This window comes from Oryzias melastigma, linkage group LG12, assembly GCF_002922805.2.
Source record: "Oryzias melastigma strain HK-1 linkage group LG12, ASM292280v2, whole genome shotgun sequence".
NCBI classification, from domain to species: domain Eukaryota; kingdom Metazoa; phylum Chordata; class Actinopteri; order Beloniformes; family Adrianichthyidae; genus Oryzias; species Oryzias melastigma.
The window spans coordinates 25091396-25109177 of NC_050523.1; the positions used below are offsets into that span (position 1 = coordinate 25091396).

Genomic DNA, 17782 nt, shown 5'->3' on the forward strand with positions numbered 1-17782 from the left:
AAGTTAAATGTAAAAACAAAATGATTGATATGTTTGATGTAAATATAATGTTCCAGATTGTATTATTTTTATTGTAGATTTTCATTTAATGTCTATTTGGATTATACCCACTTATGTAGTCATCTATTCGTATCACATGAAATAAAAATGTGATAAAGGTTTATAAGACTACTCCTGTTCTCTCCGTAGATTGCATGGATTGTACATTCTAACTAAGAGAGAATGAAAAATTAAAAAAAAAAACAATAAAATAGGCAGATGACTGAATGCAAATGTTCTTATACTCGACCTGGATTAAAGCAATAAATATAAATGATTCTTAAATGTTGTGTTGGACACCTATAACCTCATGGTATGTGCACTGAAAAAGTGAATTATTTGATGAATTAACAAAAGTTTTGTAATTTGTTACATTTGAGTTGAGTAAATTATCAATTTAAAATTTTAATTGTGACAAAACTATTCATTTTAAATGAACTTTTGTTAATTGATCCAATGTTTCCCTTTTTTCAGTGCAGCGATGTAACAAACCCTTTTTCCCATAATTCAGTTGTACGGTGTAACGTAGGGTTCAGTTTTAGAACAAGAATCGAGGCATTATTCTCTGCTGTGACCTGAAACTGAAGCCATAAGCGTCATGAACAGCACAAACTCAGTGTGACTCTGACATCATTAGTTCCAAGTGCAGAGCTCAAAAAAATCTTTGCTCGTGTGGCTTCAGGAGCGTGAAACTTTTTTTATCGCTGCTGCATCAAAGACATCAGCAGAACGAGGGAATCATCAGCTCTCTTCTCCAGGCAGAACGCCTTTGCAGAGAGCAGCGTGAAGCCTTCAGACTGACTGATCGGCGCTCAGAGTCGGTGTATGTTCTCTGAAACCAGCCGTATGACGGCCTGTGTTAGGCTGCAGGAGTGTGTGTGTGTGTGTGTGTGCATGTGCGGCTTTCAAACAGGCCAGTCTTTTAAAAAGGGACAAAGCTCAGCCTTGGTAGCTTTAGCCTTGAGAGTGCACACACACACACACACACACACATCCGTGCCAATTTCCAAAATAAAAAAATACATTATTTTTTCTGCTGCAAAATAATGGACTTCTGCCTCCCTCCCTTTAAGAGAAACCCTGAAAAATAGCGTCCCTCCTTCCACAAAAAATCAACCTTGTCCTGTTTTGTCCATCTGGAATTTTTCTGCACCTTCTCGTGTTGTTTGCTGTTTCTTTGTGAGGATATTAATGGTGGTGGGAAAAGTGGCCTTCCTCTCCATTAAACTCAAACAGAAAAAAAAAGCCTCTTGGCCCGGAAAAGCCTCATGTATTGTTTTATTGTTTTGTTCTCTTGCAGAGATCCACACAAAAAAAGTGCGAAAGGTCCCCCCCGGCCTGCCGTCGTCAGTAAGTGATAGCATGCCAGCGTTTGTGCTGTTTGCTGGGCTGAGTGTGAAGCGCGGCTGCTGATGTTTTTGCACCTTTGAAGTCACAGAGCTGCATTTGTGGAGCGAGCTGGAGATGTTGCCTGGACACAAACTGTTTTATTGTTAGTGGAGGGCAGAGTTTTATTCTGGTACATTTGAGAGTAAATGCCAAGGAATGTAAATCATTTATTAAAGGTTATGCAGACGTACCAGCTATGTATTACTGCAGGTTAGCATTTTGAATTCTTTTAAATTATCTTGTTAATCATTTTTTTACCTTTTTTTTCTTTCTAAAGTGGTATTTTGTGTACAGAGTTGGTTTCAGGATCCGGTTGGTTCTCTGATGCTCATCATCACTGGAATCTGCCTCAGATCCAGCAGATGTTCATCATTATTTTATATTTTTTTACCCTTCAGGTTTGCTTTAGTGTCGTATCTATTTCTACAGTTCTATGTTTGGTGTGAAGGTTTGCTTTTCTCAGAAAACGGCGTGTCGCTCCTCCTGGCCGTTTCTTGGCTGTGTTCTGTCAGAATTGTTGCAGCGAAGCGTTTCGCCGCTGCGCTGACCTTATTCACCAGCAGTTACAGCGACGGCTGAATGTACAGCGTGTCGGTCGGCACTTTGGCTCGGCAGGAGTCCGTCTTTCTGTGGCCTCGGCTGGCATTGTCCCTGTTTCCTTCCCCTTTCCTTCCCCATTCTGTGACTTCAGCGTGTGTGTGTGAGGGGGGGGGGGGCAGGAAAGGAAGAACGATTAGAAATCAGGACAGGAAAGATGTAAAAAAAAAAAAAAAAGGAAAAGGAGGGCGGAGGAAGAGCGCCATGTGTCTGCTTGTTGATCGTCTGTTGTTTGCATCCAGAGGAAATTTGGGACATGATGTCCAACAGTGACATTGTTGTTATTTTGACTCGAGTTTAGCAAAAAGAAAAAAATCTCTGCAATGCTGTGTTAAAAATGTGATTTTCTTCCATGTCTCTGCTGATGCTGCTTTATCCTGTGTTTGGTTGAAAGAGGATGTTTTTCTGAATGAAATTGATTCCTTTTCTGCTCTAAAACTGAACGCTAATGTTTCTGTTTCCACACAAAGTTTGTTAAAAAAAAACAAAAGTTGCTGATTGGCGCCAGGAAGCAGTGTGTTCTGCTTCTCGTTTGCACAGATATTTGGCTATTTCTCGCCAAACCTTTAGAGCGACGTCACGCCTCAGCCGTGTTCTCAGGAGGTGATTGACCTGCTTGCAGGAGCTCCTGCTGAGAGAAATGCCACCAACAAACACACACCTCCAGCACGTCCTCACACACTCAGCTGACGGAGATGCTGACGGAGCCACGGCGATGCTGCGCTCTGAATCTCTGATCCGGTCCACTGTCGCGCCTTTCCAGAGCTCACCTGTTTTATGATGGTCCTCCATCTACAAAGAGTTTTTAACAAATAACCAACATGAGACGCGAGAGTCAATGAAGCCCCGCCCCTCAGCATTAACCAAGGATTATCTGCATGAGTGTGAAAGTGTTGTGTGGGACACAACGCCTGGCTGTGACGCCGCAGATGCGTCTTCCCGGTGAGTGTAAGGCCTCGTCACAGGAATGCACCTGCAACTGGTTCATCATTAGGAGGCATCGGTTACCATGGAAACGTCAACCATGTCCTTGACACATCCCGTTTTTTCTTCATTGAGACTTATCTTAGTTGTGATCTTACTCTGTCCTCCTTGATCCTGTTTGTGAAACGACGACTCGGACCACATTACCGCTTTAGTTTAGAATCTGAGGAAATGGAGCCCGCTTCCATCCTTGTCAACCTATGGTGTAGTTCACACCAGACCTGGAGCGCCGCGGTGTGCGAGCCGCGAGTGATCCGCGTCAACTCTGGCAGGAAGTTCCATCAAGATACACGAGAAAATTGGGTTTATTTTCAAAATATAACCATTTTTTCACAATAAAACACCACGATTGATAAATGCGATCATGTTTTTCTATCTAAACAGACTGTAGAGATAAAAATAAACACAACACACACACACAGAGTCTTCCCTCTGTTTGCTCTCAACAACAGATATATTACAGAAGTGTATTTCTACTAACTTCTGGCTTCTTCTTAGCAGAAACTTGGGGTCATATTCTTAGGTTATTATTTTACCCATGATGGCAAAAACAAAAAAAGCTCTAGCAGAAGCTCCTGTCGACCGTCATGGAAAAATGGTGTGAATTGCAGGAGGGAGCATTTGTACCGTTTTGACTGCAGTTCTCTTCTTCTCCACCAGAGAAAGGTTTTGCTCCTGAATGGACTGTAGCCGCTCTGCTCTTCCTGGTCAGTGATGTCAGCGCTACAACCTATACCCAGCGGTGGTTGTGTGTTTGTGCTGCACCTAACTCCTCCTATGACCTGCACACTCCTGTCCACCTCTGGACTGTCCAGATTTTAAGTCTCTTCTCTCTAACTTTGTGTTTGTGGTCAGGTGACATGAACATTTGTCCCATGAACGCAGCAGGGAGGAGCTGCTGCTGCTGCTGAAGTTCAGAGGCTTTTCCTCAAAGACAGCAGTGGGAAACCCAGAGTTCTGAGGCATCAGGTCCTGCTTTTCTTCAGTCAGTTTGATGGAGGGAAAAGAACACTCATCTTAAGATGAAAATGACTAGAGAGTAGTCAAATCCTCCATCCACTATTTAAGAAATCTTACAATTAGATGTCAAAATCTAGAAACAAATACTTACACACAAGCATTCAAACAGCGAAAAACAAGATAAAAACTTAACTGTTTGATACTTGATATCAAATGACATCATATCATGTCAATCATATCAAATGTTTTTCAGCCCAAGAAAATGTATGTTGTGAGTTATTATTTGAGTTTTATCAACCTGATTCATTTTAACGATAATGACTAAAACCAGTGTAATCAGTGGAAACGACTCATTTCAGAACCAAATGTGAATAAAATCAGAATCTTAGAACAAGTTGGTCCATCTAAATAAATCCTCGTAAAGTCTAAAACAAGCATTTATTCTTAGAACATTAAACTAAATTATAATGACAATGAATGCTAGTCTAACCTGTCAACTTTTGTTGAATTCATTGAAATAATATTTCAATAATTGAACCAAAAAATTACAGTAAAAGTTTTTTTTTATCTTAAATCTTGAATCTGAGCTTTTTTGTAGACCATTTTCACGGTGACGTCAGACAAAATGGTGACAGAGAAAAAAATGTGAATAGTGACTTCTAGTGTTCAGGTTTAGAGCGGCAAAGCTGACAACTGAACGCTGTTTAACACAATTTTACATAAAAAATAAAAGGTAATCTTATACCAGTTTCTGCAGAAAAATGTACAATATTTATTCTATGAATGTCCTGCTGAACTGGACTTTCATTTCCTGTCTTAGATCGTTAACAAAATCTAAATACAAATTTGAATAATCTTCATTGTTGGAGGTTCTATTGATCATATTGACCTTTCATTTGAGCAGATATTCTAACAGGTTCTATTTCGCTTGATTTTTGTTTGCACGTGTTTATGGAGCACAAAAACTGATGAAATTCATGTAAGAGGAGCAGCTAAGATTCTCTCTGCTGCATGTTGGCCGCGTGTGTTTTAACTGAACTCAAGGCTAAATGTAGTTGTTGTAATCAGAGGTATCTGTTGTTTTTCTGAGTATTTTAAGGGGTAATTGTAAAAAAAAATATGAATGATTTAAGTAGGAATATTTTTGACAGTTTCAAATGAATTTGATTATGTTTACCTTTATTATCCCAAAGGGATCAGACACCATAGACGTGATATAAAACTGGAAGTCACTCTGCTCACTCGCTGTTTTGTGTGACGTCACGTGAAAAGGGTCTACTGTCAAGAATTTAGCACAAAAGAATTTTGACTCATTGTAATAATAATTTATTTATTTCAAGATCCTGACTCTTAAAGAGACAAAGAAGTATTGATTTTGATTAAAAACGTAGTCATCATCGCTAGTTTAGGCTTACTCACGATCAATCTCCATCGAAGAGCTGTCAACAGTTTTTTACTACTAGAAAGTTCTCTGCTGCTGTGAAGGAGACAATCACGACTAGATTCATCATTTCCTACAGTCCTGAGACGTTTCAAATGAGAGAAACAGAAAATGGTGTCAGATCTTCATCATTTCCTGAATTTCAGCTCTGAGAAAGTCCAGGAGAGACATCCAGACAAACCTGTCCCTAAAGCTGACCTTTCACCTCTAAAGGAGACAGACATGGAGCATCAGTCGGATTCTCTCAGACCTTCTCAGGGAAGAAGCGGTGAAGCTGGAGGCCCGCTTGTCAGACTTCACTCTACCTTTATTCTGAAAGGAACTTTCAGAGTTTGTCTGTGCTCCTCTGCAGACACTCGTTGCTCCTCTGTCATCTCTGAGTCCAAAGCTGCTGAGTTTCTGCACTGACTCTTCAGTTTCATCTGATCCCAGACACTGAAGCCGTTTTTCCAATGTCTGACATTGTTCTTTAGAAATTCTTTTAGAAGAATGTTAAACTTGGTCCCAGATGTAACAACACACACATCATTTTAGGCAAAAGTCTTCTCAATTTTCTGTTTTCACATCAACACCGAGTGAGGACTATTTATCTTTTAATTAAATCATTCCTTTTTTTTCTCCCTGCGCCTCAAGTTTGTTATTGTTGTTTGTCAAATGTAGTTTGCTGAGCTGATGATTTACTTTGAGAAACAATTAAACGTCACTTGAGAGGAGAGCGTGGGACGTCTTTGTAATCAAAAGGAAATTAGGCATCGGTGGCTAACATTAGCAGGTTGAGGAGTGCGGCTGCTTTGTTGATTTCTTTCTGGTGTGGGGCGGTGAGAGCGCTCCCTCAGATATCATGGTTTTGGTTAATTTGTTGTTGGGGCTGAGAGAGAGCGGCTCATCCTCCGAGCTTTGCTAATGCAGGCTGAATAAACATCCAAACACGCGGACGTGTGCGGGGAATACTTTCTACTGAAAGGAATGTAATGAAATCAGGAAAATGAAGGCAAACACAGATCAACTGATTATTATATGTTGCAGATTTAGTTTGCTAAATTATATTTTGAGAGTTTTCTTTTTTGCTTGTTTTGACCAACTTGCTCACACGGAGACACATTTGAGAAACTCCTGCTGCCTGGTTATTACATTCAGTTTTCAGATGTGAATTTTAATACAAGAATAGCTGTATAATTGTTTTTATATATATATACTATATGGACATTTTATTTTATAGATATTTATGAGCAGATATTGTCCGAAAAACATGACTATCTATATTTTGTGTGTTTCTGCCTAAAAGCTGCTTTGTTTTTAAAAAAAAATAAATGACAAAAAAAGATGAGTATTTGAAGTTTTGACATCAAGAAAAGGTTAGAAATTACTCTGCAATTTTCCCCTTTTACATGAAGAAGAGCAGAAATGATTTGAAGTGTCCAATCAGCTGCTACGCTCAGTGACGGTTTAATGAACATTTTTTCTGTCTCAGAGAAAAACATGGAGGATTTTTCAGAGCTCAGAGAGCAAACGGGCCGAACTGAAGTGAAGGTCTTCCGTCTGCGTTGGTGTTTGGGTTTCAGGGGCCAAACTCGGCGAATGTCAAATGTCTCGTGAAGCCCTGAGACTGGCGAGTCCTCCTGGGCGATCGGCTCCTCTCTGGCTCTTTCCCGCTCCCTCATCCTCAGATGTGGTTTTGTTTAAAGTTGACAGCGTTAATTAAATTAAGCCAGGTCTTGCAGAAGGCACAGTAGGAGAGAGCCGGCGGTCCCCGGTGGCCTGCGGGTGGAGGAGGGGGTGTGGGTGGTTGGTTAGAGGGGGGGCTCCATGAAGCCGTTTGGTGAGCCATACTGCCCCCTACAGGCAGCTCCTGGCACTATGGAAGAGCTGCCAGGTCCTGCTTTGATCAGATTTGAATTTTGATCATAGTTTGCTGGATTAAATATTCCGGCACAGGTTTACAAAAGAGTCAACCTTTATTAAAACAGATCCCACTCTGCTGCTTATCGCAGAGTTTCACTGCTGCACGCAGGGATCCCCCCCACACCTTTCAGCCTCGAGAGGATTAGCGAGGTCCGGCACTGATGCTCGCTGATAAGGCCCGGTTCATGCTCCGTGTCGCCGCTAATTGCAGAGGCACTGGACGCCGCTGAGGTCAGTGCCTCCACGCCGGCCTGGCTTTGTGTCCTCGCCGAGCTGAAGCTCAGCGGCAGGAAAGAGCCCCAGAGCTGCTCATTGTTGTCAGAGTTCTCTGGTTGTGCTCATGAATTTACAAGTGAACAAATAAAAATTGCAATTTGAATGAAATCTCTTTTCTCACAAATTAAAACAAGATGTTAGAGTTTCTTTCCATTACCATGGCAACAAATTCCTAAATGAGTTTTAGTTCTTGATAGCAATATTCAATAAAATTAGCCTAAAAAAGATTTTGATCTTAATGTATAAAAATGGAGTTTGATTTTGTTAAATATATATATATGTTTGCTAATTAAATTTTCATAAAATCCATTTAATTTGCAATTGTTATGTTAGATTTGTTTGGGGTATTGTTTCAGATTCTTTAATCTAGTTCTCTATTTGTTGTATTTTATTTTATTTTTCGTCAGAGGTGTTACCATCTTGAATAAACCCAGTTGGGTTTCTGTAACAGACCATCACATGATTTTACTTTTTGTATTTTTATTTTTTCTTTAATTTTTGTTTCCTTTTTATTTGTGTATAAATAAGTCAAATCAAATAAATCAAAAGAGTTTTTCTTCATTGTTTTTTTGGATATTTGAGCTAAATTAAAACTTTTTTTTATTAAAGTCAATAAAAATCTGTAAATATTGAAAGAAAAAGTAAATAAAAAACATAATAAATTAATAAACATTGCGAAAAATATATATATATAGTTAAAAACAAAATTAAATATATTTAAGAGTGTTTAAAAATAAATGTTTTAGCAAGAAAATGTAAAGAATTTAAATTTGATTTAGACAAAGCTAATGAAAATATAAAAGCATTGTAATACCCATCAGTTCTGTCTGAAAAAATGGAGCTTTGTACTGAAAATCAAATAAAACAGGAAACAAATTTGTGTGTGTGTGGGGGGGGGGGTGCTTGGCAGACACTGAAATAAGAGCGTGGTGGCAGAGATGGAAGACCGTCTTTCTTTATGACATCACATTAGAATCCACTTTTGCTGCAAACATGCCCAAAGTGCACAATCCTAATAACAACACAAAGCCCTTTTCCTCACGACTGTCAGACGGGCCTCATCTGCCCCCGACGCAGCAGGTTAGGGAGCGCGCTCGATCGCTCGCTGGGCTGCAGCGCCGCGGTTTCCTGATTCCAATCTGGCCTGGCGTGAAGCAGCAACTTGAGTTTAGGCGTGAAAGCTGCCATTGTCCAGCAGCAAAGAGCGGCTTCAGCCACGGATGACCTCATTTTGGAGGCACACACAAACACAGCTGTGTGTTTACTCATGTTCTGTAGATGCTTCACTGACTCACTCCTGAAACGTTACATAAATGTGCGTCCGACACCACTGTTTTTCTGCTGCTTTCCTCACACTTCACCTGTTAAAAACGAGCAGCAATAAGAAATGTTAGTTTGTGTCGCCGTGGGATCAGTCTCTGCTTCTCTCGTTCTAAAGTGTTTCCGACGGCCACACTACGGCCGCCATTTTGTGTCAGATGGGAAAGTGACTAATTAAAATACCAGACATCATTCACGTGTGTGTGGGGGGGATTTTGTTTACAAGCGTGCACGCCTCCCTCCTCCACCAACACAGCAATAACAAAATGCTGTCCCTTCACAGAAAGACTGAAACTTGCTCTGAAAAATCCACATTAATGCAAAGTTCCTGATTCTGTAGATAAAGTCCAGTGTGCACTCAGAGCAGGTGTGGCCTCGTCCAGATCTGATGGGGAATCTTAGAAACTGAAAGAGATGTTTGAGATGAGCCTGCTGGCTTTTCCTCATGTGTGTTAGCAGGTGTTCGTAACCACTTTTGCAGACACAGTTTTCAGATTTGTTTAAGGAGAATTTACCTGAAGTCATTTGTCAAGCAGATTTGATTTTTACTTTAACAAACAGTTTTATTTCTAGCTTGTGTTTTGTGAAAGCACAGTTAGTAAAGCATAAATTCAAAGGTACTGCATTACTGAAGAAAGACCAAAGAAATGAAGTTTCTGCGTCGCTGTGCATCACTTCTCTGTTTCTATCAAGATGTTCTCAGTTTTCGCTAAACTCAACTGTTGCTGGTAAAATAAACCCAGTCCAAGTTTCAAAATAAGAGCAGGTTTTATTGGTAAAATTCCAGAATGGAGGCATTTTAGACCCAGTCGAAATTCTTTCCTTCTCCATTTCCCTTCATTTGTCCCTCCAGACGGAAAGTTATGAAAAAATACTGTCTCACATTTTGGACGTCACTTTTGTTGAATGATGTCATCAATAATCACCGGTCCGCTAGGATTAGAGCGGAGCTTCCAGTGCTTGGACTTACGTAAAAGCGTTTTAATAACTTTAAAAGGTCATGCTACAACAAAAAGACCTTACTTACATTTAAATGTGAACCTCTGCGGTTTAAAGAAGAAAAAGCTTCTCAGCATGACGTGGTTTAGCCTCGCAACGGAGGACTTTACATCCCTTCATTCGTAGGCTGAAATGTAAAAAAAAGTTATTTTGGACACGACTTTCACTTAAACTGACCCTTCAAATGTAGGGGAATGGAGAAGGGTAGAATTTGGATTAGGCTTACTGTTTGAGTTAGATATTTCCCACAGTCATTAAATCTACCTAAAACAAGAAACACCCATCAAGATAGACTTAGACTTAGACTTAGACTATGCTTTATTAATCCCTTTGGGATGGTACCCTTGGGGAAATTAAGTCTTTCAGCAGCTTACAGGGTATACATAATAAAAAATAAAAATCTCACAATGTACATATACATGATAAAAAAATCTCAATGTACAGTAATAACAATGTAAACATATGTAAACAGATGTAAACATATTGGTAGAAAAAAAAGATAATTTAGTAAAAGAAAAATTAGCACCAGAGTCATTGGATTTTAAAGGGGCCATACCATGATTTTCTTAAGCCTTTCAGAGTGAATCATATATTATCTTTGAAACACTAAAAAACAAATTATTTAGGAAATATTAGTTGTATTTTGTGAGTTTGTTCATACCCGGAAGTAAAACGGCTCGATTCCTGAAGCTCCGCCTGCCGCTGTGTGTGGGTGGAGTCCGCTTCATGACGTCATCCTAGAGTCTGTGGCAGTATGTCTGCATTTCCCTCACGAAAATAATCTAAACTTCTTCAAAGACGGATGCACATACCATATATCTGGCTTTAGTATGTTTGGCCATCACTACACTGGTTCACAACACACACCCGGCTTCTTCACGACTGTGTGACGGGGGGTGGGGGGGTCTTACAAGAACGACGCGTTTAAAGTAACAAACTCCAGTTTGAGCTGGAATTTATTGAAGACAGGACACAACTGGAAGATATACGGTGCTCTGCATCTAAAATTAAAGTTTTCTGCTGGTCATCACTGGATAAGGGGAGAAATAGAGTGTTGGTGTTAGTCTGGGGGCGGAGCTTTCAGGTCAGACTCTTCCAGGAGGGAGCTGCTGGCATCGATCTTACATCAGCACGTTTCTAACCGCTCGTTTTGGTGGGTATGGGAGGGGCTGCTGCAGACAGTGCAGGTTTTTAGAGGATTACTCTTAAATGCATGAGCGGATCAAAATGCTGTTTTGGGTTCTTTATAGAGAGGAATGAACAGTAAAATACACTTAAAACCTGAGGGTAAAATAACTCTGACCAGATACACTTTTTATTTGCATATGTTTTTGTTTTTTAATTGAAAGTTGAATCTAAATTTGCCAGAGTTTATCATGTCATTTTTGATTCTCAAGTGGTAAAATGAAAATAAAAAATTGAACTTCTATTTTACCAAAGTTAACAAATCTATAAAAATAATTATCATTTTTCATGTCTTTCATCATAATTTCAGTTCAGTTCACTGTCCCCTTTAATTTGAAGGTCTTGCCAAGTAATTTGGCGTTCCAAAAAGAGGCTCCTTGCTAAAGGAAACCTCATCTGTTCTATTCTCAGCTCCAAAGATAACCTGGGATAGGTGAATTTGGGCTACAGATCTTTTAAGGCCATGAAACTCTTAATTACAGACTTTTCTCAGACTAACATGAACATTTTCATAGTTTCATCTCTCTTGTTTAAACTCAAAGTTTAAACCTTTATTGAAAGTTAATTCCAGTATTATAGAATGAAAACAAAGATCTGACTGCTTGAAGATTTATGTACATTTGTACAGGAGACATGCCACAGAGGAGATTGAATTACAAGGTCAACAGCCAATAAGGTTGAAGAAGACAATACGCTAAAAAAAAGGAACGTAAAATTACAAAAAAATCCACAAAACAGCTAGACCGCAAAAGTTGAACCTCGATATAGCCATATCATCATACTACCACCAACTTTGTCTGTGGCTCCTGTGTTCTATTCCAGAAATACCTTGTCAGTTTGATTCCAGATGTAACAGGAAACACTACTGAAGCCTTCTCTTCTGCCACATTCGTTCTTTGTTTGGGGGATAATCCTGATGTTTATGAGTCTTTATTTTCTGTTTGTTTTCTCCTTGAACTCTCAGTTTTTGTCAAAAGTTTCTTTATGACTGTTGGACTTTCAACTCTGACCTGATATTTTAAAATATATATATTTTTTTCTCATTTGTTCTTGTATCTTCTTTTAATAGAAAATACATTTTTTTGATTGTTTGTGACACCTTCTAGATCAGGGTTCTCAAACTCAGTTTACCTCGGGTCCACTGAAGGTCTGGCTGAGGCTGAGCTGTATGGGGTTCTATTTGGGGCAAAAATGTGTTTTTGCATCCACTGTCCATTGTCCATGTCTACTGAACACATTTATTGAACATTTGTTCATGTCTGTGAACTACTAAGAAATATCTTCTGCATGTCCTGTGAAACGACAGGAGCTAACGATGCTAGCAACTGTTGCTAAGGACTTTTCTGATGAAAAGATCCAATGACTATAGCAAATACAAAGTTTAAAACATAAAGCTGAAACATCACAAAGCAAATACAAAACTGTCATTAAAGAAGCATGGACATGCAGAAGATATTACTTAGTATTCAATTCAATTCAATTCAATTTTATTTATATAGCCCAAAATCACAAAAGAATTTGCCTCATTGGGCTTCAAAATATGAACAATAGTTAAAAACTAAACAGACTAAATAAACTGGTTATCCCTGCCCTTAGACCCTCCCTCCTGGAAAGGAAAAACTCCTAAAAAACCTGAGTCAGGAAAAAAGAAGAAACCTTAGGGATTCCCACATGAAGGAGAGATCCTATCCCAGGACGGACAGGCGATACCAGAACAGTTAAAGAAAGATTAGCTTCTACAACTACGTATCTAAAAGAGTTCATTCAGATGGAGCTGAGGGACAAGTGATGATGATGAAGTCCACAGTCATGATGAGACACTGAACTTTCGTGTTAAGGTTGTTACCACAAAATATCCACTTGGGGGCCGCAAATGGCCCACGGGCCGCCAGTTTGAAACCCCCAGTTTAGAGCTTGAGCTGGTCAGTTTCTGTTGAAATATTTTTCCTGCTTCGCCAGATATGACACCAGAAAGGTCCACAAACTGCAGAGCAGAAATCATGCATTACTTTTAGATTTCGACATTAGAAAGCTCGTTCAGTTTTATAAGTAACGCCCCGGTCTTCTCCTCCCACTCGTATTAATTCATTTATATTTGAATTTCCTGCTCACCTCCAGCAGACCAGCTTTCCTCCAATTTGTTGCTTTTCTCGAAATGTTCCGTTTGTTAGGCTGAACAGAAAATCACTGAAAAATCACCATAAGGGCTGCTTTGCATTTTTAATTAAGAAACTAACATATGAATATATTTGCATATTATTGAGTTGCAGATTAAATCACGCATACATAATCAGCATGCAGCAGTTCTCGATCGTTTACTTCTCCCTCTCTGCCTGCACTGTGCTTACTGCTTTTTTGGCAAGCTTTTGTTCTGATGGATGCCAGCCTCACACACAAACACACCTTTCCCAGGCACATGTGAACAACCCCCCCCCCCCCAACACTTTTGGGAATCTCTGACTCTCCATCTCTGGAACTGTCAGTTTGTGTTTCAGGAAAATTAGCGTCTGATTTGCTGCGTCTGAATTGAGGCCGTGTCAGGATTTTGATCTTGATTACAGAGGAAAAAAATAAACAACCTTCCATGTCATTCACCTACATTTAACCCTTTTTTAACCCTTTTTTTAGCATGTTTAAACTTATCTAGAAGTTTGACATCCCTGTAAAGAAAGTTTAGTAACTCCTTCAACTTTGAATCATTGGAACAGCCACAGGTTCTTCATCAAACTAAAAAATAACCCATTCTGAGGCTGATCCAACACTTTCACTTTACCCCTGCATGTTGGTAACATCGTCACCTTCTATGGATTGACCTTCTTCTTGTGATTGCAGTGACGTTGATCTAAACCTTATGACCCTCCCAGACTATCGTTAGTTGTGGTTCGTGCTCCTTCAACCGCAGCTGCTCTCTTCAGCAGTTGTGGCATGGAAGTGAAACGTTCGAGTCATGTCATACTGAGAGGACGGTTTCAGCCACACTGACTGCTGAGAGCAGCAGCGGTCCGTGTATTTCAGAGCCTTCCTCCACCAAAACCATCCTCGTCAGTATGAACTATTTTATGTTTCTAACACCATGAGTATTATTTAATGGAGGAGTTCTATAATAAATTAATAATATGAATCAGGGATAGGCAACTCCAGGCCTCGAGGGTTTCATTCCTTTTTGTTTTCCAACATCCCCTGCTCTGACATGTTCTAATTGGCTGGATACACCTGGATTAGGTAATCAGTCATGAATAGGGCATATGGACATCTGGAAATTATGCAGATACTGCGGCCCTCGAGGCCTGGAGGTGCTCAAATAGACTGAATTCACAACACAGCAAAGTACAGAAGAAGTTAGCTTTTGGTAGCGCGAGCATTGACCATCAAATCAGAAGCGACTATGTCATCTTCCGTCTTCATGAAGGGACAGAGACTCTAACTCAAATTTTGATTGGTTGGATCAACGTCAACAATTTATCAATGTTTAATCCAAATATGGATATGGTTTAATAAGCAATGTTTTTTTATAGAAAGCTGTCACAGAACCAGAAGTGAGGATAGAGGCACTGACTGTATGAGTTTAAGGCAGACTTTCATGAACCTTGCAGCAAGTGAGGAAAGGAATTAGCAAAGAATGAAATCTCTTTGAGTTGATGATCGGGCCTTAAAGACCCAGTCAGATGAAAATTGTGTTTATAAGATGGTCTTGTAACATTTTTCTGATGATAGACACATCTAAGACAATTCAGCTTAAAATTTCATATTTGAGTATTTATTTATTTAAATTATTGCTTATCAGAAGCAGACAACAAAAATGCTGTTGGAGAAGAAACATGTTTCTTTTTTAACAGGGGTGAGAGAAGGGTGGCGGGGTTGCTCTGCACCATTGGTGGGGCTCACAAAGGGTTCAAAAACTTGACAAATGGGCCGAATCAGATGTTTGAAGTGTTTTGGTCAGCAACCTCATATGAGCAAGAAACAACAGGGAATCCGGACAAAAACATGCTTTTTTAAAATGATTTTAAGGGAAACCAAACAGGGAAGTTGGAGGCTGACTCCGCCCACAGCTGAAATGTGAAGATCCAGTCAGAGGGGTGGGGCTTAGGAACAGGACTGTTATCATTACTGAAGCTGCAGGTCATGGCGGGGGACTTGCATGGTCTGACCAATCACAAAATTCAATTGTAATACCTCATTTCAACCTGTAGGAGGCAGCACACAGACGGTTTTTGACTTTAGTTTCAAGAATTAAACAAGTTTATTTTAATTGATCAAAAAATTGTTATTGGCCAACAGACAGCACTTTTAAAGCCTCATTTATCAATATACAAAACAGTTGATTTAGGGTTTGATTACCCTTTAATAACAGGTTTTTTTCCCTATTTTAAGGACGATTGCAGCAGTTTATTTATGTAATTCAGGGAAAACACACACTGTATTTGTTGTGTTGGAATAATTGGAAATAAGACAAAACTTTCAATACAACATGAATACAAATAACTTTCTGAGCATAAACACAAACACAAAACATTAGTATTGATTTTCAGCATAATTTTTTCCAGTGCTGTGGGCCAGATTAAATGGTCTACTGGGCTGGATATGCCCCCCGGGCAGTAGCTTGCTCTACACCAACGGTCCCACCCACGACTCTTTCTCATGGGGCCTGACGCTCTGCAGAAACTTTGTCCTAATGAATAGAAGCAAGTTCTTTGATTTTTAGTTAAAAACAGCAAAATCATAATTGAAGCAAAGCTGGGAATGATTTACAAAAGATGATTGCAGTGGAACTTTAAGTTTGCTAAAACAATAATCAGCAATTTAATAACACAAAGTCATAAAAATGAAGGAGTTTACTTATTGTTGTGTTTTATTGATCAGATGATTTCTATTTGTCAGACAATTTTAAAGCTGTGCAATAAGAGAGGAAAAAAAGTAAATCTGACGAAATACAAATCCTGTTGAGGTCGTGAGGCGGTCATGCATTTCCTAATACCTGATGGTCAGAGACTAACGAGACTAGTCAGTTTTCTTCTTTGTTTTTTTTTACCCATCCTCAACTTCACTTTTTTCGCACAACACTGCCCCCAAATGAACAGCTACTGGAACTGTGTGGTTTTTGGGCTGCTTTTGTTGCTTTTTCCTTAAGTGCTGTGAGCGAAACCAAAGCAGATGAAGGGCAGACACTTATCAGCTGTCTAACGCCTTCCAACCCAGTCCATGAGAATGTCCGAGTGTCAAGTATGCTTTCTCTGCTCGTGTTGAGAGCATGAATGTAGAGAAAAGTGCAGTGAAAATTTGTGTTTTTTCCTATTTGCTTCTTTTCGCCATTGACTAAAAATAGTGCTGGGTGATATGACGATACACATCGTGTGGGCGATAGATAAGTGTATATCATGCCATTTCCCTTCTATTGTTTCTATCGTTTTTAACTGTACTTTTATTGCTGAACTTTTGTACATTTTTTTTTCCTACTAAAAAGCTTGAAACTGTTGTACACTTAATATATATATATATTTTCATTTGTAACAATTCAGTTACTTGAAAAATAAAGTCAGAGAAAAGTAGGTAATTACATTTTTGTCTTTTTTTTCAGAGAATAACTGAAAATATGCTTTATAGTGGTATATCGTGTTATTTTTATCGGTATTGTGATATAGATTAATTTATATTGTGATGGACATTTTTTTTTCCATACTAGCTAAAAAGCATCAGAATTTATGAAGCTCAACTTCTGAAGTTCAGAAAACTGGTTGTGGTGTCCTGGACTGGACTCTAAGCACGAGATGAAACAAAATGAATGATGACTGATAAAACAAGTACGTCATGCTTTTGACTTGGAGAAATCACTATCACGACTGATTTACTCGGGTCCGTCTCAGATGCATCTCCTCTGCACTGCATGGGGAGTACGGCTCACGAATGTCAGGTAGCTTATATTGTCACCATTGCATCTCTGGTCAACCCCCCCTGTCTTCAGAAGGCCAGAGGAAACTAAGATAAAACAGATTCTACTTTCTATCAACATCCAAAACTTTGGCAATCAGGCTCCACCCTTTCTCACTGAGTCTTTGTTGAATGATGTTTGGTGTCATGAAGGATTTTTTCGCAGTTTACATTATCGCCTGAGCATGTCACCTTAAATATGAAATGACTTTTTATTCATTTTTATTTTGAAAATACATCTGAAGTTTTAAGTTTAATACCCAAACCTGATTCTCCAGATTTTTGGCACAAAGTCAATGTGTCAACGGACTGGAAACAATGTCCCCGTCAAGTTTACGTTCTGTTGCGAGAAATAGACGTCATGCAAGGTACATGCCAGTGCAAGATGTTTCAAAGTCAAGGCCCGGGGGCCGGATCCGGCCCTCCAGATCATTTTATTTTATAGTTATCAATTGCCCGATGTTATCTTGTATAATTTTGACAAAATATATTTTTATGGAGAGTAAAATATTGAAAGTTATTAATAATATTCCTGCTTTTTTTATTCAAAGTTATATTAAAAAGTTATGTTTTTAAAGGTTAAAAAATGTAGTTTTAGTGTGTTCAATAAATGTTTATCCTTTTCGGCCCGTGACCTAATGGGGGGTTTTGGATTTTGGCCCCCCGTGTGATTAAGTTTGTTACCCCCGCTCCAGGGCAAGAACAGTTCTTGAACATGCTGTTAGCATACGGTCTTCTCACAGGAATGTCTGTACCGATACA

The 17782-nt window shown here is 39.2% G+C and overlaps 1 protein-coding gene across 6 annotated transcripts in view; it reads left to right on the forward strand.

Moving 5' to 3' along the window:
• Positions 1 to 17782, forward strand: part of LOC112144148 (transcription factor 4) — a 262277-nt gene that overhangs the window by 148111 nt on the left and 96384 nt on the right. For all 6 annotated transcript variants that reach the window (XM_024268487.2, XM_024268485.2, XM_036214524.1 and 3 more), the window contains one exon: positions 1340 to 1389. In XM_024268487.2, coding sequence (XP_024124255.1) covers positions 1340 to 1389 — 50 coding nt within the window. The remainder of the gene's footprint in view (positions 1 to 1339; positions 1390 to 17782) is intronic.